General features: G+C 49.8%; 1 protein-coding gene and 1 long non-coding RNA gene across 5 annotated transcripts in view; one reads left to right on the top strand and one right to left on the bottom strand.

The window, feature by feature from the left end:
- CYGB (cytoglobin) overlaps positions 1-25,826 on the top strand; it is a 50,805-nt gene that overhangs the window by 2,687 nt on the left and 22,292 nt on the right. For all 4 annotated transcript variants that reach the window (XM_006136486.5, XM_006136485.5, XM_006136484.5 and 1 more), the window contains exon 2: positions 25,533-25,764. In XM_006136486.5, coding sequence (XP_006136548.2) covers positions 25,533-25,764 — 232 coding nt within the window. The remainder of the gene's footprint in view (positions 1-25,532; positions 25,765-25,826) is intronic.
- LOC142819094 (uncharacterized) overlaps positions 1-25,826 on the bottom strand; it is a 99,287-nt gene that overhangs the window by 54,298 nt on the left and 19,163 nt on the right. The gene's annotated exons all lie outside the window — the stretch shown is intronic.

Here is a 25,826-nt window from a genome sequence, read left to right as displayed (position 1 = left end):
GGGCTAGGGACACCATTCCTGCCCATCCTGGCTAATAGCCATAGATGGACCTATCCTATGTAAATGTGTCTAGTTCTTTTTTAAATACTGTTAAAGTCTTGGTCTTCACTATATCCTCTGGCAGGGAGTTCCACAAGTTGACTATGCATTGTGTGATCAAATATTTCCTTATGTTTATTTAAAACCTGCTGCCTATTATTTTCATTTGGTGATCCCTAGTTCTTGTGTTATGAGAAGGAGTAAATAACTCTTCTTTATTCATTTTTTGCACACTGCTCATGATTTTATCAACCTCTATCATATCCCCCCTTAGTTGTCTGTTTTCCAAGCTGAAAAGTTCCAGTATTGTTAATCTCTCTTCAAATAGCAGTGTACTCATTTTTGTTGCCCTTTTCTGAACCTTTTCCAATCCCAAGATATCTTTTTTGAGAGGAAGCCACAACATCTGCACACACTATTCCAGATGCAGGCATACCATGGATTTATATTGAGATAATCTGATATTTTCTGTTTTAGGCTACGTCTACACTGCAGCCTTCTTCTGCAAAAGCTTATTCAAATGAAGCATGGACTAGAATATTGCCATGTTTCATTTGCATAATTAATTAGCAGCCGTTTTTGCACAAGAGGCTTTTGCGCAAAAAGGAGCTGTGTAGATGGCTCCTTTTTGCACAAAAAGCCCCTCTTGAGCAAGAGCCGTTCTTCCTGAAAAAATGAGGAAAAATGCAAGAGGGGGGTTTTGTGCAAAAAAGAGCCGTCTACACAGCTCCTTTTTGCGCAAAAGCCTCTTGCGCAAAAATGGCTGCTAATTAATTATGCAAATGAAGCATGGCAATATTCTACTCTGTGCTTCATTTGCATAAGCTTTCGCAGAAGAAGGCTGCAGTATACCTGTAGCCTTATTCTCTATTCCTTTCTTAATTTTTTCTGTTCACTTTTTTGACTGCTGCGAGTGGACATTTTCAGAGAACTAACCACAATTCCAAGATCGCTCTCAAGTGGTAACTCCTAATTTAGATTCCATCATTCCATGTGTAAACCAACATCTCCCCACCCCGTACCTTCCCATTGGGGAAGATTACCTCCAGATCTGACCCATGCCGCTGCCTTTCCTTCCCTCTTTTTAAAATGGGCCACCCCAACCCCCAAAATGTTGGGTCACAGTTTGACTCAAGCCCCACTTGCACCCAAACAGGACCTGAGGGCTGGACACTATTAGCTCCATCTTTTATTAGTGTCCTGAGCCCCGAGTTGGGGAATGGTGGGATTTCTGAGGATCCGGTCTGTGAAAAGGGGCCTGGAGCCGGAGATCTGGGGCCTTCTTGGGGCTGATTATTCTCCCCCCTGCCATGAAATGAAGCATCAAAAGAGTCCTCTAGTGCCTGACGTGACTGGCTGCTGAGATCTGCTTGCTTGCTAGTGCACTTAGCCCATCCTAGCTGTGACAGCCACAGGGGAACCCAGACTGGATATTTCATGCAACTTCTCTGATCCTTCCAGATGGAACTGGGATAATCTGGCCCTGGCTGCTGGAACCCCTCTCTGCCTGACTTAGAGCTGTCTCCTTGGACATCTGCCCCACCTCTGGGAAAACTGCTGGGTGGTGTTGTGAGTGTGTGGGGGAAGAGGGGATCTCTTTTTCGGGAATGGGGGTGGAGAGCTGCGGTAGAAGTGGCATCCGATGGCTGATCCTGGGCAGATCGGGATGGCAAATGTCCTGGACTCCTGCCTGACATGAACTTCCCAGAGACTTGTTACTCGTAGGCAGGCAAAATGGATCCAGGTCAGCAGTGGCTTCAGGGAGGGTGTAAGTGATGATGGGATGGGGATGAGACAGAATGAAGCTCTGGTGGCTGGTATGGATGCTGGGTAGCAAGTATGCACAATGCGTGTAATGTACATGTTGAGGGGCCAAAGGTAGCAAGTTATAAAGGCCCATCATGCCCGTGTGCAGGGGCGGATATAGGGCAGGGTGAATGGGGCGGCCGCCCCGGGCCCCGCGCTTCAGAAAGCCCCATGCATGAGCCGTGGCGCCGCTGCGCATGCGCCGTGGCAAAGGGGGGGCCCTGCAGAATTATGCTGCCCGGGGCCCCGCAAAACGGTCATCTGCCCCTGCCCGTGTGACACCGATATTCAGGAACATGGATTCAGGTCCCACAGGCTTTGTCTACACTGCAGGGTTTTTGTGCAAGAAGCTTTTTGCAGAAGAGATCTTCCATAAAAACTTCTTGTGCAAAAGCGCCTCCACACTTCAAAAGCGCATCACAAAAGTGATGTGCTTTTGCACAAGAGAGCGTCCACCCTGCATGGACACTCTTGCGCAAGAAAGCTCTGTTGGCCATTCTGTGCTTTTTCTGATAGACTCTTTTTGCGCAAGAAACCCCTGTGGAGCCTCCACACCCTGCCTTTTTGCGCAAGAGTTGTAGCACAAAAAGGAGTTATTCCTTGTGGGGAGAGGAACAACTCTACTGGAAAAAGCCCTCTGTCCTGCTGATTTACCTTTTCTTTTCCCCCGCAAAAATGCACTTGACTTGTGGACACTCCGTCGGTTTTTGCGCAAAAACCTTGTAGTGTAGACGTAGCCTCTGTGTTTGGGCTGATATTTTCAGAGTTGTCCCATCCATAGGATGGACTGGGGCAGCTGCTGCAGGCCCCACACTTTGGGAGGGCCCTAGGCTCCCGGGGGATGCAGAGTTTAGCATAGTCTGGGGCATTCGTGGGAGGTCTGGCATCAGTGGCAGTAGGTGACTCGGCCTCAGCCTGCCCCCCCCCCTTCCTGCCCCTACTCCACCCCTTCTCCATCTCCTGTTCCACCCCTTCCCCGAAGCCTCCCTTCCACCCCCTCCCATGAGAGATGCCAGGAGCCAGTGGGGTGGGCTGGGTCACTCATTGCTACCAGCACCCAGCCCCCTGCTAGTGCCCCAGGCCGCCCCGGACCGCCTATCCTGCTAAGGGTGGGACAGCTCTGCTTGAATACGTTCTGGGCACCACCAAAGATTACCCAAACCTGGGACCCGGGAGGGGGCAGGAGGGGCTGTAGCCTAATTGACAGGAGGATGGAAGAGGTTGCAAGGTAAAGCCAAAGGCAGACAAGTGAACTGGGAGCCAAGCTCCTCTCCCTTGGAGTAGAGGTGCAAAAAGCAAAGTTATTTCCCAGGCAGATGCAGCAATTCCAGTGGGAAAAGTAGTGGCCAGCTGGCATGTGGGATCTGGAGTGTTACACAACAGGCCTAAAACTAGACAGAACTGGGAACAGGAGGGTGTGGAGTGCAGCTGGCAGGGGGACCCTGGCTGCACAGTTCCGATCTAGAGCAGAACTTCCCCGAAGCTCAGGGTGGTTTTTACAGGTCATTGCATTCTGGGATTTTCCTGTCAGCGTGCCAAGCCCTTGCGAAACCAGCACCAATGCTGGGCAGGAGAAGGACTCCTGGGGAGATGGGGGAATCTGTTAGCTAAGAGTTAGCGCTTGGGAGATCAGCTAGATGGATCATTGGTCTGACCAGTATGGCAGCTCAGATGTTCTTAAACACCAGCTGAGACCACTGTGTTTTTCTCCGGAGTCCTGCGGGGGAGGCGAAGGAAAGAGGCAGCTGGGAAAGGATAAGGCAGTGGACAAGAGACCCATCCGTCCCCCAGGTGCAAAAGTAGCAGAACCTGCTGTTACAGGAACATGACACTGCTGGTGACTCACTGCCCCACTGCCAGGGAGGCCACAGAGGCCGGGGTGCGGACGCACAGCTGTGAGACACTCGCGCCGTGAATGCCAAGAAGCGAGCGGGAAGAGACGCAGCCCCGTCACAGGGGAACAGCAGAGCACGGACTTGACTCTGAATAGTAAGGACAGATCTGAAACTGCACGTAACCCCTCCATTGCTGGGAAAGGATTCAACCTTTGCATAGCTCCCAATCATGCTCCCCGAGTTCACTGCAGAGATCCCTGGGGAAATGTGGGCAGCGTGAAACCAGGACAGCCCCAGTTTGACTTGTCAGTACCTGGGAGAAAAGCTCTCCCCCACCTGGCTCCTGCCTGCCTTTACCTTTCACAGCTGGCATCTCCCTCCAGGAGAACTAGGTCATGTGCAGAGGCTGCAGGGAGGTGTAGCAAGAGAACAGGATATGGAATCAAGGCTGCTTTTACTTTCTTATAAATGATGCAGCCGCTCAGCAACTACAAAGGTCACTTGCTTTTTCAGTTTGCTGACCACTTGTGGACGCATGTTCACAGGCAAAGCACTCACGTCTGCCAACACATACAATCAGACCCACTCCCCAGATACACACTGGGGGGTGTAAAAATCCCTCCCATGCACACAAGCATCATATTCTGTGCAGTGATGTAGCCCCTTCACGTTCAGGTCTTCCAGTGAGTTGGAAAGGAAGGGTAATGTCATCATTCCCATTTTACAGTTGGGAAAACCGAGGTGCAAAGTGGCTTGCACAGAGTTATCCAGCAAGACCGTCGCAAAAGTAAGGAAGCTAAGCTGACTCAGCCACACAAGCCACATACGTGAACCACTAAGCCTGAGCAAGCCTGCAAACATAAGCAACTCTACTTGTTGGCTGTCAATGTCCAGCTTTAGGAGTAACTCCAGAATCATCTGCATGGCCCATTAAAGTTATGCCTATCTGTGCTTTTATTAACATGCCTGTGTACTAGCCAATTAGCCCATCATAAGACGGGATTTTCAGGTCTCTCCTCCACGTCGGTCTTCTCTCCTGAGCCTCCGGTCTCTCTCTCTCTCTCTCTCTCTCTCTCTCTCTCCTCCTCCTCCTATTGCCTCCTCCCCCCCCTCAGCTCTCCTCCACCTTCTGCCTCTCTCTCGTCTCTCTCTTTCTCTTCTCCCCCTCCTGCCTCTCACTCTCTCTCCGCTCTCCTCTGTCTCTGTCGGGGATGCATGCTCGTCCAGGCCCCACCCCTTTGGTGTGTATGTCACCGCTCTGCCCCCCTTCGCGGCGCTCGGCTGACTTCTGCACCACTCGTGGGGAGCACAGACCCCAAACAGCCACTTGCACTGCTTGCTCCCACGTGGCAGCCTGGCTGAGAGGTGCAGAAGTCAGCCGAGTGCCACGGTGGGAAGCAACAGCGCCTCCCAGAGGGAACAGCCAGTGTTTCAGCGTTACAGAGTCACAGACATTGGGTTACTATATAGATGATGTTGTGCCCTTCCCCCCTGGCCTTTCCATTAAATTCTCTGCCTTAGACTGTGTGCTGGTCAGGGCAGGGTCCTTTTTTCCCATTTGGAAAGAGCTTAGCACATTGTGGGCACACTTGAAAATAACTAATACTGATAAACATAGGATCTGATCCTGTGCCCATTGAAGTCAATGGGAGCTTTGCTGCTGATTTCGACAAGAGCAGGAGCAGGTCTGCTGGACGGGAGCTGTCAGATCACACAGCAAGGGTACCACACACAAAGGCTATGTCTACACTCGCGGCTTCTTGTGCGAGTAATGTGCAAATGAGGCTAAGCATAGAATATCGCCGAGCCTCATTTGCATACCTAATGAGCCACCATTTTTTTTCAGAAAAGGCTCTTGCTCAAGAAGGAGTGTCTACACTGCCCCTTCTTGCGCAAGAAAACCCCCCTTGTGCAATGCCGTTACACCTATTACTTTTCAGGAAGAACGGCATTGCGCAAGAGGGTTTTTCTTGCGCAAGAAGGGGCAGTGTAGATGCTCCTTGCGCAAGAGCCTCTTCTGAAAAAAATGGTGGCTCATTAGATATGCAAATGAGGCGTGGTGATATTCCACGCTTAGCCTCATTTGCATATTACTCTCGCAAGAAGCCGCGAGTGTAGAGATAGCCAAAGAGAGGACAGCTACACAAACACACGGCCCTGGGGTTATGGGCAGCTGCACTATGCAATGTAACTGTATGGTATATCCGCAAACAGATTCAAACAGTCCTCAGGAAAATGCACAGTGTGAGCCATGGAGCAGGCACTCTGCTCAGTCACAATGTACCAGCCAGCCAGCTGCCCCCTTGCCATGCTGGTGCAGATTTGGGTAGGTCACTTTTCCATTGAAAGAGGAGCAGGTACTTGCAGAGAGGGCATCTTCTGGAGCCCTGGATTTGTGCAAAAGTCCTGTTCGCCTGGAAGAGAGGGGCCAAAACCACAGCTAAGGCATGACAGAAGCCAGCACTGTTGCAAGGAGAAGTTCCCTTCTCTCTCCGTTCCACGAGGATTAAGGGACATTTCGGAATAGTGCTTTATTTTGAAATTTGGCACTCTGCAGACAGCGCCAAATTTTGAAATAAGTTATTTTGAAATTCTCTCAAAATAAACTACACAATTTGCATAGCTCATTTTGAGCTCAGGGTGCAGTGCAGATGCACCCTAACAGTATACCTGGGGCTCAGCTAGCCTGCACCCCCATAGTAGCTGAGTGCCTCACAGTCTTTAGTGAATTCACACCCCTGCAAAGTAGGATAGGGCAGTTATCCCCCTTGAACATAGGCATGGAGAGGATAAGTGACGTGCCCACAGTCACACAGGAAATCTGTGGTGGAGCAAGGAATGTGACTTTCATGTCCTAGGCTGGTGGCCTAACCACTGGACCATCCTTCCTCTCTGATCCTTCCTTCTGGACTGGAAGGTTCCAATCTTGCCTGGGGTTCCCAGGTGCTACAGGAATGTAACGATAGTAATGCCGTTTGGCTAAACTATCACTAGACTCTTGGAATCTGTCTGCTTAAAAGTATTTCAGGAATACTTCATCTTACACATCATCCTCCCCTGAGAAACCAAAGGTCCCTGCATTTATTATTATAAATTATTATTATTATTATCTAACTATATGCTTAATTTTGAACAAGCACAAGTTGCATCTAACTTAGGCCCCTTTGGTGTGCATTGGACACCCACAGTCACTGGACGTAGGGATGATGGGGGTGCTGCCATAATTCCTGGCTTCAAGTGGTTTCTATCATATACAGGGTTTACAGTTTGGTTCAGAGGCTCTCAGCACCTCCGCTGTACAAATTGTTCCAGCCTTCTGCAGACAACACTGAATGGCAAGTTAGTGATGCAAGTAGTTCCACAGATCCCCCTACCAGAACTTCAATGAGATTACTCATAACTGTATGGGGAAATGAGGTAGCCTCAATGGATCAGTCACGTCCCCTCTTTCTGCCTCAGTCCTCCCATCTGTAAAATAGGCCTGCTGATATCCTTTCTTTATAAAGCTATAGATGAAAAGACCTATGTGATGGGTAGGTGCATGAGTAAAGATGACAGAACTGAATTCAACAACTCTCAATGCAACTATAGCAGATTTTGCTCTGCTTAGTAGATGTTTCCATTAATGGTGTATTTGTAGATCACAGTTCATTCTTGTTTCTATAAAGCCCCAGTCTATTTACAGAAGGGTTATTAACAACACCAACTGAACCCTGGCAGAGAGAAACACATATTCACTATACACACCCCTATAATACACACAGCAAGACAATACACACACAGTGCAGATAGGCTGGGTGTTTTAAGGACACCAAAGAGAGTAAGGTGTCCAGCTTCAGCTGCAAGTCAATGCAGACTGGAGGCCTAACTCTCGTAGAGACTTTAGTAACCCTACATATGCATAGTCACAAATGCACTTCTCATAGAAATACACGCAAGGAATGCAAACACATGCATTCAGTGTGCATGGCATGTGTACACACACACGCACAAATCTATGCGGTAAGCAGTGGCACAATTCCTATGGTCCACCACTAGGCATATGGATACACACACAGACACACATGCTTACAGGGCTGAGAATCAAAGGCCAGAGCATGATGTCTGCCCCTTCAAACTCCTGGGTGGAAAAGTTCAGACTTCATTATCTCTTTGCAGCAAAAGAGCAAATCAAAGATCGCATCAGATTTGAAAGCTGCACCCAGCACAGACGATTGCAAGATGTACCGTCTCCTACTGAACCAGGCAGTAGTTGCAGGAGAAAGGCCCTGGCATGTCTCTCAAACTTCCCTTGCTTTGTGCCCCATCTCTGAACTTGCAGGGAGAATTCTCCCAAATTTTCACATCTCTAATTGTAACTTCTCAGCCTCAGAACATCTTCCTCACTGCGATCTCTACATCTCTCCCGCACCCTCTGTCCCACCAATTAGAGCAGCGTAAAGGGGACTTAGCAGACATGGAGAATCCGGCCCCACTGCTTTCAATAGGCATTCTGTCTGAGCCAGTCCATCAGGTTTAGCGTCCTGTTTGTAAAGGACTTTGAGCGTGGAAAGCACTCAATGAGTGCTAGGCATTGTCGCATTATTAGGGGTCTGGGGTTTAAGTACCAAGCAGCTTTGCTAATGAGCGGATACAGTCAGAACTCTTACGGAAACATGCAAAAGGTTAAACGGTTGTTTTTTTCTCCTGGTTTAGTAAGTGTGTACTGGAAGCAAATCCTTTGTCTGAGCTTCAGGAAAGACCTTTCAGAACAAGAGAGGCCAGAAAACAACAGAACACAAACACGGTGCAATTTTGCCACAAATGCCCCAATTCACCCAGCAACGACCACCGTGGATGTTAGTCAGCAGCAGGGAGGCTCCTCTGCTGACCAGCATTAGAAGATGCTAGAAAACACACATGTTTGTATTTTTAGCTGTCATTTTTCCTATGTGCATTGTGGCAAACAATAGAGGTCAATGCAATGGCCAAAGGGAGGGAAGCTGGTGTAGGCGAATAGCCAATAGGAGGGAAGGCGAGCTGCATGATGTGGAACATGTCCGCTGACATGGGAGTGGCACTAAGTCCACGCAGGCTGTCAGCTCCCCTGAGCAGAGTGATAGGGCAGCTGGTCTTAGTGGGTACGTCTAGACTACAGGGTTTTGTCGACAGAAGTTTTGTCGACAGATACTGTCGACAAAGCTTCTGTCGATAAAGAGCGTCTAGACTACATCCAGTTCTGTCGACAAAGCAAGCCACTTTGTTGACATAACAGTGTGGACACAAAGGACAGTGTAGATGCAATAATACCTTCTATCGACAGAACTTTGTCAACAAAAGGCGTTATTCCTCGTAGAATGAGGTTTACATATGTCGACAAAACTGCTGAGTTTTGTCGATGTTATGTCGACATAACTCAAAGGCAGTGTGGACGCAGGTATAGTTTTGTCGACAAAAGTCCACTTTTGTCAACAAAACCCTGTAGTCTAGACACACCCAGTGATGGCCAATGGGAGGAGTGGTTTGTGGGAAGTGACTGGGGGAGAGATCCGGAGACACTCTTTCTATGAAGTTGTGACCTCACTTTTCTTATAACACTGGATTATTTGTCTATAGCACCTAGAGGCTGTGACTGAGTTCTGGTTCCCATTGTGCACTATGCACATGCCGAGTAAGAGACATTTCCTGCCTCACAAGTTTACTAGCTAAGTGGACAGGACACAGGGTTGGGAGGGAAAACAAAGTTGTAGAAAAGTTGAGGGAGCAGAGCTTGGGTCCCAGCCTAGCGCTCGATCTAGAACCCTTGCCCCACCCTCCCAGTCACATGTAATATTTCTGTTAGAAGCGGCCACCCCGAGATTACACAACCAAGTCACTCATGCAACTTTCACCAATCACCTTCATTTCAAACTTTAACTGTCAACCAATCAGCTTCATTTCAAACCTGGTGCCCACTGGGGAAGAAAAACACAGGCCATTTTAAAGTTGGATGCTTCTCTCTTCCTCCCCCTTCGAGACCTTTGATATAATGATTTTCTTTTAACTCTGACCAGCTGCTTCTGAAAGTTCCCCCAGCTGCAAAGAGTTCTTCAGACACATTCTGATGAACCAGAACAATTGTGAGAACTCCCAGGAGTATTTCCCAGACTCACTCGTTTGCCACAAAAGGCCGAATCAGTGCCACCGCCGCAGCAGAGTTACGAAGTGAAATGTTAGCGAGGTCTATTGATCAACATGTGACTCGTCCTTAGCTGAACTGACTGGCCAGCCCACGGGAATCTCTCATTTAGAATAGGGGACGTGGGCCACCTTCTATGCGCTGTTAAACAGCTCTGTGTAAGAAGGGTGCCGGGTGGCTGCTCCAAAGAGCAGAATGTGGCTATAAATACGTGTAACATCTTTGCTTGGGCTATAAAGTGCATGTGACCGTCGAACTACAAAGCTTGTTAAAGCCACTGAAAGGTAAGGACATCCCTTGTGTATTTGGTGGAAATTGGGAGTTTTATACATTGTGGTAGCAGTAGGCAATGCTGATTAAACAGTATTACCTCTCTCAGGCTTAGAAGTGCAAGCTGCCTGGAAAAGACACTTCCTAGGCCAATCAGCCACCTTGATGGAGGTTTTAAGGTTAACCGTGCAGCCTTAGAGTGGGGGTAACTGTCCAGGGTCCTTGGTCCAAGGTATCCACAGGACTTCTGGCATATGGAGCTGTCTATGGTATGTTGCCCTCCTTCCAGGTTGGAAAACTCCTGAAGGAGATCTAGCACTGGGGTGCTCCTGAGGATCTGGGAGGGACCCACTATGCATTTATTGCAGCAGATGTGGTTCGGGGGTGTCAAGACTTCAGAGAAAATTGCCATCGTCAAGAGGCAAAGCACGGTCCCTTGCAGGCGGTTGTCTGCCTCTTGAGAATAGCAAGTCTGAGCAATGATCCATGCCACACATACTGCCATCATCTGGCAACTATATATGAGCACTAGCAGGATTTAAAATCAATCTCATGAGCAACCATCTCAGGTCTAAAATTGCAGAGCAGGGTGCAAGAGAAGAGTTAGACAGCCCACATGCCACCAACATATACACAAAGCGAGTGACAGCATGATGTATGTCTGCTTTACGGCAAAGGGGATGTATCTGCAAAATTCCCCAGGCTGTCAGAGGCTACGCAGACTTCCAGCAGTCTTCTGAGAAAGGCCAGCTGTCTTCCTGCCTGCCCACTGCACCTCGCCAGCTGCCAACGACGGGGTGTCACAGAACTAGTCAAAAGCCCCAACTTAGGCACTTACCCGATTATTGTGAGGAATTAGCTGCTACCTCCTATGTGCTTTAAACCTCCAGAGCTGGAAAAGCGTCTAGGCACTGCCCCTGGGCCCAGCACCCACTCCCCATACCGACACCCACACCCTGTAGCTTAAACACACTAGCTCCCAGAACTCTGCCTGTCCAGGTGTCCTAGGTCCACAAGTTAACTCTGCTAGGAGCACACAATAGGTGTAGCACGCAGCACGCAGCACGCAGCACGCAGCACGCAGGCAGACTCCGCACAGGATTCTAAGGCACTAGACACAAATCATAAAACCTACACATATGTCCCTGCCCCAGTTTTCTCTCCACCCAAGAGCATTCTTTGGGTGGGGGTCAGGGACTTCTGGGGGCTGCCAAAACCCTTCTGTCACAGCACCTGGTTTCTCAACCATGGCGCCCCCTGCCTCACCCACTCACCTTACTTTGACTTTGCTCAATCTCACAGCTAAACTCTGTCCTCTGCTACAAAATCCTGCCAGTCTCTTCCCCGTCTTCTGCCCAAAAGCTTCCTGTGAATCTTCTTGTGTCTACATCCCACCACCACCACTCAGCTCCCATGGCCTGCTGCTGAGAATTTTGACTTTCCAATCCCTAGATCCCTGCCAACAAACAGGAGGAAGTGGCTTTTCCCTTCTTCAGCCAACTTCCTTAGCACATCTATTCATGGCTCAGCACAGTGGCCCGTTGTATCTAGTCTGTAGGACCGGCCCTCACCAATTGGCAGCCCCGGGCAAATTTCTTTTTGCGGCCCTTACAACAATGTGCCATGTTAGCCCAAATATTCAAAAAGTGTTCTTTGATCCTTAAGTTTGCATATAGGGGAATGAAATATTTCCTGCCTTCCAGACGCTCCTGCTGCCTTGTGCCCTGGGCCCGGCTGGGAGTGTCTGGTGGGGAGGGAGCTGCAGATGCGGGATGCCAGAGACGGGTTTCCAGCACCAGAGAGTGAGAAGCAGCCTCAGTGCAGGGCAGAGCGCTGAGCGGGGCAGTTTTGCTGCTGAGAAAACATGAAAAATATCTGGCCAAAGCTTTTGCAATTTTTCCCATTATACAATTCATTGTGTTACATTTCGGCGGCCCCTTAAAAATGGTGGCCCCGGGCGACTGCCCGATTCGCCCGCTCCTAAAACCAGCTCTGCTAGTCTGGGATGTACATGCTAAAGGCCTATCAGCCCACAGCAAGTAAGTACAGATGCAGAGACAGTCCATGATCATAAACATGGGAACTCTGGAGGGGGGTGTGCTGCAGCACCCCCAGAGACCCGTCTGCCACCGCTCATGCCAGAGCTGGCCCTTTGTGCTGGGGGGCTCTGCTGCAGGCCTCAGCTGCGGATGGGAGGGGATGTAGATAGGAGTAAGGGGGCTGGATTTCAGCACCCCCACTCTTCAAAATGTCCATGATACAGCACATGTCATAAGAACAACTTCCCAGTAGCAGCTAGAATTCGTAAGCTGTACAGACAAACTCCCCCAGTTGTCAGAGGGCAAGAATCCTTCCTGACCACTGCAATGAGCAGCCTACACTCTGCAGCACGGAGGTTAAATTCTGTTCAGGGCAATTATTATTTAATATTATACAGCAATACTGCTCGAGGCTCCATTCAGGATCAGTGTCTGACCCTGTGTTAGGAGGGGCACATGCACATAGTAAGAGACAGCCCCATCCCCAAAATCTTACAGTATAAATAGATCAAGCAGGCACATAGTAATTAAGGGTATGTCTAGACTGCGGGGGTTTTCTGGGAACGCATTTACTCTTCCACATTTTTTTGTGGAAGAGCAAACGTGTTCTTTTGGGGGGTCCTGAATACCTCACTCTACGAGAAATATGGGCTCCTTCAAAAGAGGAGGCTTTCCCGCCATTTGGCCCTGTCTAGATGGGGCCAAATGGCAGAAAAGCCTCTTCCGGAAATGCAATCAGAAAAAGGTACTCAAATTGTGGAGCGCAATTTGCGTAGCTTTTTCCGAAAAAAGGCCATAGTATAGATCTAGCCTAAGCAACAACAAATAAGCAAAATACTTGAAGTGGTGTCAGGTATGCATGCAGGGCCCAATCCCCCAGGCAGATCTTTGCACCTAAATGCAGCCCAATGGATTTCAATTGTAGGGTAAGAGCCCTAGTTATTTCTTTATTTCATAATTACAGCTACTAATACATCTAATCATTCACCATTTTATTTTATAGTTAAATCTTATCTATAGTATTTGCATTTTTCTTTTGTTCCAGCCAGTTCTTTCTTTCATTCTATATTTTAACACCGTTGTCTCTTTTAAATTTACTTTTCCTTCAGGGAAACAGGAGGGCCTGGTGGATCAGGCCCTAGACCAGGGACAGGGAACCTTTTTTGGGTTGGGGGACCACTGAGCCACAGAAAAATCAGCCAGGGGCTGCACACAAGTGAGAAGCAACAACCCCCCCCAACTCACTCCCCACATTCCCCTCACACCAGAGCCCAGTAGAGGCTGAGGCTGGGCTCTAGCCCTGTGACAGGGCAGTGGAGAGGCTGGAGTGCCAGTGCAGGCTCCCCAGGGCTGGGGGAAGGGCCATGAGCCTCAGGGGCTGGATCCAGGCAAGCCAGCCTGGCCCCACCCCTGCCCCAGACTAACTCTGACAAGAGCTAGGATCAAAATTTGTCTTTAAACCCTGGCGTCCTGGCCTCCCCGTATCTCCACGGGAGCCCACCACCCCCGCACTCCTGCGCTAGCACCCTTCACCCACGAGTTCCACCTCTGGCTAGCCGAGAGCTGTGGGGAATCAGCACCATAGGTCTGACCTTAGGTGAGTCCTCGCCTACTGTTCTTCCTCCCAGCAATCTCTTGGGGCCTGATCCAAAGGCCATTGCCATGAATGGGCCCTCCAAGGACAGCTCCAGCTCCTCTGTGCTGGGTAGCTTCCTACTGGAGCTGGGCTAGGGAGATGAGACTAGAAGCTGCCTGCAGAGTCTCACTTGCCCCCTCACAGGGCCGGGAGACCTCCACAGGCCAGCAGAGTGGCTGGGAGCTAAGAAGAGACAAGCCCAGGAGAGGTTTCCTTTGGCTGGATGTTTTGCAGAGCTGTCTTGCTGTCACTCCATGTCCCTGGCAGCATGGAGATGCATGCTGATGGCTCGTGAAAACCATCACAGACAAGCCCTGTTCACAGAGAGAGAAATCTGCACACTGGGAAATGTACAAGTAATAATATTAAACTGTGCTGCTGAAAGCAGAGCTCCAGTGAGACTCTGGGAAACAGGAATATGGGTGTCTTAGTGTGAGGCCGGCTCACTGATGCCCAGAACTGAAGGGATTGCTATAATGGCTTTTGCAAGAAGACACTGCAGGAGCCATGTGCCTCCAAGAAAACCGAAATAGATCCTGTCAGAACTAAGAGCTTGCAGAGCCCTAAGTGGAAAGTTAGATTCATGAACCAAGGGCTGTTTGGGTCTGTGGCGATACCCACAGCTTTAATGAAGACAGAGTGGAGCCGAGGCCCATTGTGCAGTGTAGCAGGATGCGCTGGCTGTGGGGGCGAAATGACTATACATGAGCAGGTTTCACATTGTGAGGCTGGTAATTACTTCAGAGCTCAGCGGTGGCCTCTGCTCTTTGAGGCGCGCCTCTTCGAAAGCCTTTGATCAATCAAAGCTGGAGCTGCTGAAATCTAGACAACAACATTACTAAGGACAGGCCTGCAGCAGGCCAGCGGTGCCGGGGGATGCTGAGGAAGGAAAGGAAGCCGCTCGGCCGTTGCTAGGTGTGCCTCACGGTCCCCTTGCTTAGCATGATCCTTTGCTCTGAAGAAAAGCCTCTGCCAGGGGAGTAGAGGGCTCTCAGCGCCACACAGGAAAGGACCACTGGCCTCAGGGCTGCTCCTGGGACCGTACCCGGCAAGGCAGAAGGAGAAGCGTTGGTACCGCATTGTGAGCTGAATGCTAACAAAAAACTCGCCCACAAAACTTAAAAACAACAAATGGTCTAGTAGCACCTTAAAGACATAAAAATATGTAAGTGGCCTTTAAGGTGCTACTAGACTATTCATGTTTTTAAGTTTTTCTAGTTACAGACTAAATTGACTACCCCTCTGCATGCTGACAGTAACTTAGCTTCTAGCTTCAGCTTTTGCAGCCACTTTGTCCTCTCGTGGTATTACAACTCAGCCCCATCCAGGCCCTCTAATGGAGGGAGGGGAAAGGGGGCAATTGCTCCAGGTCCTGGTGATTTAAAAGGGCCAGGGCTCCCAGCTGTGGCCGGAGACCCAAGTGGCATGCTCCAGGAGGGTGGGAGGGACATGGCACAGTCTGTGTGATGCTGAAGGCTGGCTGCCAAGGCCCGTCCCTTCCACCCAAAGCCACACCCTTTCTGGGAGCATGGAACTGGGCATCCCCACCAGAGGCCCAGCAAGTCTGTCTGCCTCTCTAGCCCCATCATCCAATCTGTGGCTTGTGTGTGTCAGTAGAGTGACACTTAGGGAAGAGCAGTTCAAAATATTTGCACTGCTAAACAAGATTGCCTGGGCGTAACTTCACAAAGGGCACAGTCTGAAGGAGATCTGTCATATTTTATTATGTATCCCTGCGATTAATTAATGCCTGGGACTCCACCCTCATTGTGCTAGGCACTGTACACACAGGCAACAAAAAGACAGTCCCTTTCCCAGCTAGATTACAGCCTAAGGATAAGACAACAGAGGAAAGCACCAGGAACAGTTATGAGCTGTGTGCAATGAGGAGTCTCACGGCACCTTAAAGACTCACAAATGTATTTGTTGTTGTAACTGCACAGGTGTTGGGATATGGGAGACAAGGCGGGTAAGGTAATATCCTTAATTGGGGCATCTTCCCTCCAAGGCACTAAGCTTTCAAACTACAGAGAGTTCTTCAGATCTGGGAAAGAAATCAGTGTTTAACCAGGAGTTGGGACAGATAGTTCAGTGTAATAGGGGAGGTGTGGTAGAAAGTCACGTGATATGGGGCGAGCCATAAAGGTTAGATTGTTGTGCAAAAGCCATCTGAAGAGGGCCATTAAGGGTTAGCAGAGAGGTGAGGGTCAGGGATCATTGTAATGAGCCATGGGACCAGTGTCTCTGTTTGCACCATGGTTTTAGCAGCATTATGAATTGAAGTGTCTAGCCACACTATGAATATAAGCGTCCAGGCTCTCCTACTGAAGGTGCTGTGCAGGTTTGCTATGAGGATGAGTACTGAAGATCCTATGGAGTGATCACTTTGTGCAAAGGGTTCATCCACGGGGGAGAAGGAACAGGATTTTAAAAAATCTTTTATCATGTTTCCTTGTAAAACAGGCCCATTCACAGGCCGGGGGTGGGGGAGGGGGGGAGAGGGAAGGGGAAGAGGGGCAGTTGCTCCTGAGTTTAGTGATTCAAAAGGGCCCAGGACTCCTGGCCACTGCAGCTACTATGATGCTAGTGGTGGCAGCCAGAGCCCCAGGCCCTTTTGGAGCGTGACACTACATGCTCCGCACGGCTCTGGGTTTTGGGGGGCAGTGCCATGCTGTGGGTGGTGCTGATGGATGGCTGCCCCACCCTTTTACCTGAAGCCTCCCCACTTCCCAGGACAGGGAGCTGCCCCTGCCTTTGCCCAGAGGCCCACAGACGGTGTCGGCTCTGCTGGTGTGAATTCATTCAAGAGTGGAGGGATTGTCTGGTTTCACCCACGTAACTTTTATTGGGCAACTGCTTCAGGGGATGAGCTATGCCACATGCTCACATGCTGTGATAAGCATGTGTAGGACCCCTGGATTTTGCAAAGTGCATTGTGGGGGGCGTTGATCACTGTTGCAGTGGAGATGTCTGCAGGTTTTGCATCTGTTGTTCTGACGGGGTCTGGTGTGGCTTTGAGTCCGTGGGTCTGTGAGGAGTTGGTTTCTGATAAGAGCCTGGTGTGGTTGGGGGCTGCATGTGAGGTGTGTGTTTTGCAGGCTGTTGAAGTAAATGTGCATAAATTAGGTACTCAGTCTTCTGGCAAATTCACAGAACAATGTTTGAAAATCATTTTTAAGGCAAATTACAGACCTGAACTAAAGGACACACCATTGTTCAAACTCAACTAGGTATTGCTAACGTCTGATAACTTCATATTGAGTAGCAGGGGAGTCAGGTGCCCATCACAGTAGTGTCTGAGATCCTCTTTCATGTATTCATCCTTGCAGCACTCCTGGGAAGGATATCAAATATATGCCTCGTGGGGAAACTGAGCCACAGACTGCCAGATTTACAAATCATTTAGGCATCTGTCACATGACCGAATTTGAGGGAAGCAGCCAGATCATGGCTGCACCCATAGGTGCGGGTGCTGGCCCCAAAAATGGTATAAAAGGGGGCCATGTGGGGTGTTGAATGGGAGCTTACTGTCTGCTCATCCTGTGTACACTATTTATGTGAGTGTATAATGTCTGTGTGTGTAGGTAGGAATCTGTAATGTGTGAGGAAGCTGAATATTTCTCTGAATGTGGTTGAGCATTGGGCAGAGCCCAGCCTATGGACATGCTAATTAGTGTGGCCCTGTGGGACAATGGCACTCGATGGGCCAAGGACACACCTAAAGCATGAGGGCGGAGACCTAAGAGCTGCAGCAGAGAGAGGCTGAGGGCCAGGTGACCGGCTGCGGCCAAGAAGAGGCCAGGAAGGAGGTATAAAGAGGCCATGTGGTCGAGGCCATTTTGTTCTCAGCTCAGCACTTCATCCCAGAGGCAGCATTGCAGGGATCGAAGAGCCGGAAAGACCTGTGAAGCCAGCCTGATGCTAGGATGTTCAACAAGAACTTTTAAACCAGCAGCTGTAACATCTCTGCTAGAGCCTGCATCGAGAACTGGGAGATTCGGTGCATGTAACGTTCCTTTAACAACCTTACTTTCATACTTTTCTTGCTTGTGATAATAAACCTTTAGATATAGATTCTAAAGGATTGGCCCAGAGTGATTTGTGGGTAAGGTCCAGAGGGTATATTCACCAGGGATCTGTGGCTGGTTTCTTGGAACCGGAAAGAACTTGTTTGGGGTAGGTGGGATTGGGTGCTAGGACCCCCCGCCTGTGTATGAGGCCTAGGGCCATCCGGGGCATGGATATTGCTGGGGTGTCGGAGGGATTTTGCTCGTGAGGCTTCAGGCAGGCTGCTGGAGCGCTCTGTGGGACTGGTTTGTGGCCAGTTTGGAGAGGTCACCAGTCTGGGGGCTGTAAGGAGCCCCGGATTTGAGCAATTTGCCCTGAGCGGACGCCCTCAGCTGTGCCCAGACACGGCCCGGTCCGTCACAGCATCTAACTAAGGAACTGGGGGATTTACAACTAACTTCTATTGACTCACATAGGCACTTTTTATAAACCCTGCTAGATTCCTAAATACCTAATAAATCCAGCCCCTAAGCAACCTGCCCAAGATCACACAGAAAGTCTGTTACAAAGCAGGGAGTTGAACCAGGTTCTTCTAAGTCCTATCAACTCAATCACTGGATGATCCTTCCTCTTTCTCCACCGACTTCCCCTGCAAGTGGCCACATTGATTACAGTAGAGTTACTTGTTAAGTAACTTCCACTTTCTGTGAGCAGGGGATGAGAATGTTTCTCAGAAGTGTAACAAATCAGTTGATTCTAGGAAATATGCCTTTACCTAGAACAACTGAAATTTCAGAAAATTATAACTCTCCCATTGGTAAACAAGTGTTGCAATTACTGGAAAGGGATGAGCTTTCTAAATACGTTACTCAATAAAATATTTTATAGAAAATTCACTCCTTCTCCAACATATTTCAGATTCCAAACCCATGAGAACAAAGAACAGATTCCTAGTGTCTGTGGCCATCTTGCACTTTAATTATTTCCTTTGGTTCTTCTGCTGGTAAAGGTTGTGTATATAAAATGGTTAAAGGGGAAGATGAAAAAAATGACACTTAGGACATCCTGTCCATTTTATCCAGATGTAGCTCATACAATACAAATTAGGGGGCATGAAATCAAATCATTTACAAGGAATTTAATGAAATCGGTATTCAGGCATCTGTTTTGTATTAGTTGTCATATTGCGTGATATGCAATGGTAAATATTGTATTTGTAATGATCTTGGGTGAATAAGAAAACAATATTCCAGATACTAAGATGTTTGGACTACAGAAAAAGATGTAACGGGGAGGGAGGAGGGGGGAGAGAGAGGAGGAAATCCCTGTTCATCAACATTTGTGTTATTTTTTCTCTTCCTCTATCCCGTTTTTGTTTGTCCTTTATTAAAATGATCAGTTCAACTTATAAGTTAATTAGCAACTACTGAGGAGCTGTGTTTTTTTAAAGTTGCTTTAGATTCAAGTGAGCTTATATTTCACACGCCTTTCTTGAAATTAACAGTCATGTTTTTCTTCTTAATACGGGCTAAAAGTTTAATTTTTGAAAACCCAATTTTATTCCCCCAGAAACAAGATGGGTGGTCCAATGCTTAGGAACTAGCTTGCAGTTCAGGAGACTTGACTTCAATTCCCTGTCTTCCTCTCTGATTCTGGGCTATGTCACGTAGGCGATGTCTACAAACAGCGACACATCTGTGGTGCATGTTGCTGCAACTCTGCGGCTGTAGTGTAGGTGCTTCCCTACATTGATGGAAGGAGTTTCTCCACTTTTCTGAGAGGTGGTAGCTAAGTCAATGGGAAGATATTTCTCTCCACTTAGTTGCATCTACAGTGGGAGTTAGGTTGACCTGACTATAACCGCAGAGGGTGTGAAACTTTTCCCCACTCTTCGCAATGTAGTTAGGTCAACCTGAGGGGAAGTGTCTGTCCTTTTGGTGCAAGACATTCAATCTACACTGAATCCTGGAAATCTGGAGAAAAGGGGGGCATTAACACCGATGCTTCCATGGAGACATCCATAACAATAGCTGAGCCTGCTGCTTTTCCAAGCCAGAGCCGCTCTGTCCTAATGAGACTCATCGATCTTGCTAACACTCTATCAGAAGGACACATGGGACTGCAAAGCCTCATTCCCGGACTGGGGCACCATGCACAGTTCTCACCAAAGCCCTCCATCAGCTGTGAATGAAAGGCACTTAGCTAAAAGAAGCAGGATGGTGAGATGTGGTGAGACGCGATGAGACCAGGGTTCAGAAAAATGATTTCCTCTGCCAGGGAGCAGATGCATCATGAAAAGTCTCTTCTGCTGGGAGAGATTAAAAAATAATCTGAGGAGCTTTTTCGCGGCTCCCTCTCTGATTTTCAAACCAACGCCTTTCCCCCCACCTTCCCTCCTCCCCCCTGCTGCTCACTCTTCACACATCGAAACCTATTTCGGGCCCGCTGATGAATCCCAGATGCCTGAGGGAAGCAACAGAAGCAATGTACGTTCCACTCACTGCTTTGTGCTTTCTTGGCAGCCCCCCGGATCCTCTCTGAGCCAACAGAGGGGGGAGAGGATAATGAGGTGGTAAACGAGAGCCTGCTCCTCGTATTGCAATTACCCATGGGCTGGCGCGCACAGAAGACAAACCCGCCTGGCCCTGGAGGTGGTGTGTGCATCGGCACAGGGACTGTGCCGCGTGTGTGTGAGAGAGGCAGGGAGGGGAGCACACCAGCCTGGAAGAAGGGAGGAGGCAGATGGCAGGAGGGAGGTGTTTGTCTGAAACGGTGGGCAAAGAAGACATCGGGGGACAGCCCCAGGAGCTGAGTCTACCAGCTCCTGTGCGGCCTACGCTGGTTCCCAGCCAGTCTCATGTACACACATTAGGGCACAGAGCGAGTGCAGCTGCTCAAGCCTTCAGATGTGTGGAGTGGAGAGGACGGGCTGAAACCTGATCTGCTCAGGCTGGTGTAAATCTGGAGTGATTTCACTGAAATCGGTGCGGTTACAGTGAGATAGAGCTGCCCTGCTGCAAGTGACAGGAGAATCTCACCGCTAATGCAGGGATTAAGTAACTTGCCAAAGATTAGTAAAATGAAGGGTTTTGCACGTAGCTCCCTCCCACCCTCCCGTCCTCCCCCATGCTTCTGCCTCTGTTACCAAGGGGTGTATTGGTTCACTAGCCTATCACAGTACAGCCTTCACCCCTACTCCGCATGCAGTGGGACCCACTGTGAAGAGAGCAGATGGACTCGGAGCTCAGCAGAAACTTCCCTTTCACGTGCAGCATTTCAGATCTGTGCCCGGTGGTTCTGCCCCAGGCACACAGGCTCATGTTCACAGCACAGAGCAAAGGCAGTTCTGGGGTTGAGGCCAGAGGGTTGCTCCCAGGACCACTACACCCTCCAGCACGGGATGAAGGAGACATCGCCATCAGCTGTAATAATCCAGGACTGGCACATCAGAGACACAACTTACCGTGGAAGCCGTAGGGTTCAGCATCTGCCCCCCAGCTCTGAGCACTGATTTGATTTCTCATTGTGAACCCTGGCTGCATTCTCTGGTCCAGGTTCTGCCTTTGGTTCCTCCATTGAAAACTCAGGAGAAACCCAGGTGTGGCTAAGGGCAGAATTATTCAATTTGTGTAGAAGTGCTGGGGCAAAATGCACCTGATTTATTCATGAACACTGTGGAAAAGCTGCTGCCTCTGGCCTGCTGCTGGAGGAAGGAAATCCTGTTGGCCAGGAGAAGGGCTTTCTAATATAGGAGTGCAAGCTCTGTGGGGCAGGAACAATCTTCCACACTATGGGGCTGTGTCTACACTGGCAAGTTATTCTGGAAAATCAGCTGCTTTTCCGGAAAAACTTGCCAGCTGTCTACACTGGCCGCTTGAATTTCCGGAAAAGCACTGACGATCTAATGCAAAATCATCAGTGCTTTTCCGGAAAAACTATGCTGCTCCTGTTCAGGCAAAAGTCTTTTTCCGGAAAACTGTTCCGGAAAAGGGCCAGTGTAGACAGCACAGTAGTGTTTTCTGCAAAAAAGCCCCGATCGCGAAAATGACGATCGGGGCTTTTTTGCGTAAAAGCACGTCTAGATTGGCCACGGACGCTTTTCCGGAAAAAGTGCTTTTCCGGAAAAGCGTCCTGCCAATCTAGACGCTCTTTTCCAAAAATGCATTTAATGGAAAACTTTTCCGTTAAAAGCATTTCTGGAAAATCATGCCAGTGTAGACGTAGCCTAGGTGTGTACAGTGCCTAGCACAAGGGGCTGTTACACACAGAAGTACAGGTGAGCCTCTCTGGTCTGGCACCATTTGTGGTCCTGCTGTTGGACCAGAAAGCCCTAAGACCAGAGTCCCCCAGCAGCTGGGAGCCGGGGCCGGCTGGGAGTCCAGTGGCTGGGAGCAGAGACTAGCAACTGGGGCTGGCAACAGAGGGGCTGGAATTGACCCCTCTGCTTTGGCAAACTCCCTTGTTCAGGACCAGATGGGTCCTGAGGGTGCCAGACCAGAGAGGTCCAACCTTTAATAATAAGGATGGTGATGATGAATTCAGCCCCGCAACCCATCTTCTAGGCAGGTGAGTATTTACTGAAAGGCTGGGAAAGCTCCCAGAACACAGCTTGCAGATGGGCCGTGCACCACTGCTCCCACTGATGCTCAGGACCAAGGAAACCCCCACACCATTATAAGTCATGAGGTCACACAGTGAGTATGTGACACAACTGGGAATAGATCTGAACTCTATTGCCTCCCTGGACTTTGCTCTAGCCCAAGGCTGGGCAAGATGTGGCCCGGAGGCCGGATCCAGCCTACCTAACACTTTGATCCTGCCCACAGACTGCATCTGTCTGCTTTCTATTTATAGCCTGCTGCTCGTGCCACTGAATTTCCAGGCGGTGGCTCAGGTAGCCAGATCCTATTGAAGTGGCTCATGGCTCCCAGTTGCAACACTACCCAAGCAGGGGCCATAGCCACAAGCCCTTTAAATATCTGCAGCAACCCTAGATGGCTGCCAAACAACGTGGTAGCACAGGGCCAGAGCTGTGAGCCATTTGATGTGTTTCTAATTCAAAGCCTCTGGCCTCAGAAAACTCTGGGGAAGACCAGTCCCCAGCCCTGCCCCTTCTGCCCCAATCCCTGCCCCTTCCAAGGTGGAGCTGACTGGTGACTACCTACCAAAATTCATTAAGTGGCCCCCACTGCGAAAATTATTGCCCGTGGTGCTCTAGTTTTGCTAATTCGAACTAGCATGTCCACATTGAGTGGACCCTGAACAGGGCTTAAGGATGGCCGGAAGCAGTGCCGACAGGGCATCAGAGGAGGACTTAGAGCGTGGAGATGCTGTCTCAGGCTAGCCGAGGGCTGCGCTTAAAGGGACCCGACCCCCACCCCGGACAGACAGTTCTCAGGGGTGCCCCGCTTGAAAACCAATCCTGGCTTGGAGTGCCCGGAGTACCCACACTGGGCACATCACACCACTCGGCCATCAGCCCGGCTGCACTTGCCGCAGGCTGCCATCTGGGGAGAGGGGACAATTGGGGGGCTGCAGGAGAGATTCCACCCCCAGAAGCCCGCAGAGCCAGCCCAGTCCTCCCCATCGGGGGCTCGTACCCCATTCCTCCCTCACCTCCTTCCACTTACCCTTCCCTAGCCCCCCTTCCTGATGTACAAAATAAAGATAACGTTTCTTCCAACATGGACTCTGTCCTTATTGAACAAAACTGGGGGAGACTGGGAAAAGGAGGTGGGAGAGGGGAAGAGAAAGGCTGGAAGAGGGGAGGGCAACTAACATGATCAGGGGTTGGGAACAGGTCCCAGATGAAGAGAGGCTACAGAGACTGGGACTGTTCAGCTTAGAAAAGAGGAGATGGAGCAGGGACAGGATAGAGGTCTCTAAAAGCAGGGGTTGGGTGGAGAGGGTGCATACAGAAAAGTTCTTCATGAGTTCCCATAAAGAAGGACTAGAGAACACCAAAGGAAAGGAATGGGTAGCAAGCTTCAAACTAGTAAGAGAAAGTTGTTCTTCACAAAGCAAAGAGTCAACCTGTGGAACTCCTTGCTGCAGGAGGCTGTGAAGGCTACAACTAGAACAGAGTTTAAAGGGAAGTGAGATCAAGTCATGGAGGTTGGGTCCATGGAGTAGTCTTAGCCAGGGAGTAGGAGTGGTGTCCCTGCCCAAAGTTTGTGGAAGGCTGGAGAGGGATGGCACGAGACAAATGGCTTGGTCACTGTCTTCGGTCCATCCCCTCCAGGCTTCCTAGGGTTGGCCACTGTCGGCAGACAGGCTACTGGGCTAGATGGACCTTTGGTCTGACCCAGGACGGCCATTGTAAGCTCAGGGCTCAGGGTCGGGGGTCTCAGTGGACCCCCTTGATTTTCATGCACACCTGCTCCTGGGTGGCCAGGCTGGCAGCTCTCCTGCCCTAGACGGCCACTTTCCTGTGCCTAGTGCGGAGATCGTGGACGAGGTCCATGATGTCTGCACTAGCCCAGGAAGGTGCCCGCCTCTTGCGGTCCCGGGCAAGCTCCCGGGAGCCGCCAGTCTGGTCCCGGGAAGAGGGGGTGGGCTGGGGGACATCGGGTGGGTGGCTCTGTGCCGTGCCAGGTGCAGGGTCTGCTGGCTGGGTGCTGGCAGGCTTGCACCTGGCACGGGCACCGTAGCCAGCCCGTGCCCCTTTAAGGGGTCCGTGGCCGGGAGGGGGGCATAGAGTTTCCCTGGTGTTGGCCAGAGTGGCCACCAGGGAAACCTGGGGAGGGCTAGCCTCCCACTAGTTCGAATTAAGGGGCTACACACCCCTTAATTCGAACTAGTAAGTTCGAACTAGGCTTAGTCCTCATAAAATGAGGTTTTCCTAGTTCGAACTAAGCGCTCCGCTAGTTCGATTTAAATTCGAACTAGCGGAGTGCTAGTGTAGCGCCTATGAATGTTAGTTCGAACTAACGTCCGTTAGTTCGAACTAACATTGTAGTGTAGACATACCCTTACTGACAAAATGCTGATTTTCTCACTTTTATCATATAATTATAAAATAAATCACTTGGAATATAAGTATTGTATTTACATTTCTATGCAGAGTCTATAGAGCAATGTACAGGCCATTGTCCATAACTGAAATTTTGGTTTGTAGGGACTTCGCCAGTGCTTTTTATGTGGCCTGCTGTAAAGCTAGGCACATATCTAGAGTAACTGATGTACCCCTGGGGCTAGGTCTACAATATAGAGTTTTTGCACAAAAACGGTTGTTTTGTGCAAAAACTCATAGAGCAGGCACATCTCAAGTGCATTTTTGCACAAATAAAATGAAAGAACAGAGGAGTTTTTCTGATGTAGGTACTCCTCCTTCTACAAGGAATAACTCCTTTTTGCACAAGAATTCTTGTGCAAAAAGGTGTGTGTGGATGGGGAACAGGGTTTTTTTGCGCAAAAAGAGGCAACTGAAAAAAGCACAGGAGCCCTGGTGGCCATTCTGTAAATAGCAATCACAGTTTCCTTTCTAGAGAGTGTCCATGCAGTCTGGACGCTCTCTTGCACAAAAGTGCCTCACTTTTTCGATGCGCTTTTGCATTGTGGACGCGCTCTTGCGCAAGAAGCCTGCAGTGTAGACATAGCTTGGAGGACCTCAGCATACCCCCAGGTGTGTGTGTCATCCTGGCTGAGAATCACTATCATAGGCCCCTCCACCTCTCACTGAAATTCATGTGGCTTCTCTCTTCTCTCTTTCCCCCTCTTTCTCTCCCTTCTGTGCTGCGCAGGTTTTTTGTCCAATTCCCATCTGCCAAGCAGTACTTCAGTCAGTTCAAGCACATGGAGGACCCACTGGAGATGGAGAGGACCCCGCAGCTGCGCAAGCATGCCCGGCGGGTCATGGGCGCTGTTAACACCGTAGTGGAGAACATCAATGACTCCGAGAAGGTCTCCTCTGTCCTGGCCCTGGTGGGCAAGGCCCATGCCCTCAAGCACAAAGTAGAGCCTGTCTACTTCAAGGTAAAGGAGTGGAGCACAAGCCTTGGTGACACAAGAGGGAAAGGGAGGGAGGGGACAAGGCG

The sequence above is a fragment of the Pelodiscus sinensis genome, chromosome 20, assembly GCF_052426305.1.
Source record: "Pelodiscus sinensis isolate ZL-2025 chromosome 20, ASM5242630v1, whole genome shotgun sequence".
NCBI classification, from domain to species: domain Eukaryota; kingdom Metazoa; phylum Chordata; order Testudines; family Trionychidae; genus Pelodiscus; species Pelodiscus sinensis.
The sequence above is the reverse complement of the archived record's forward strand: the minus strand, read 5'-3'. Positions and strand labels throughout refer to the sequence as shown.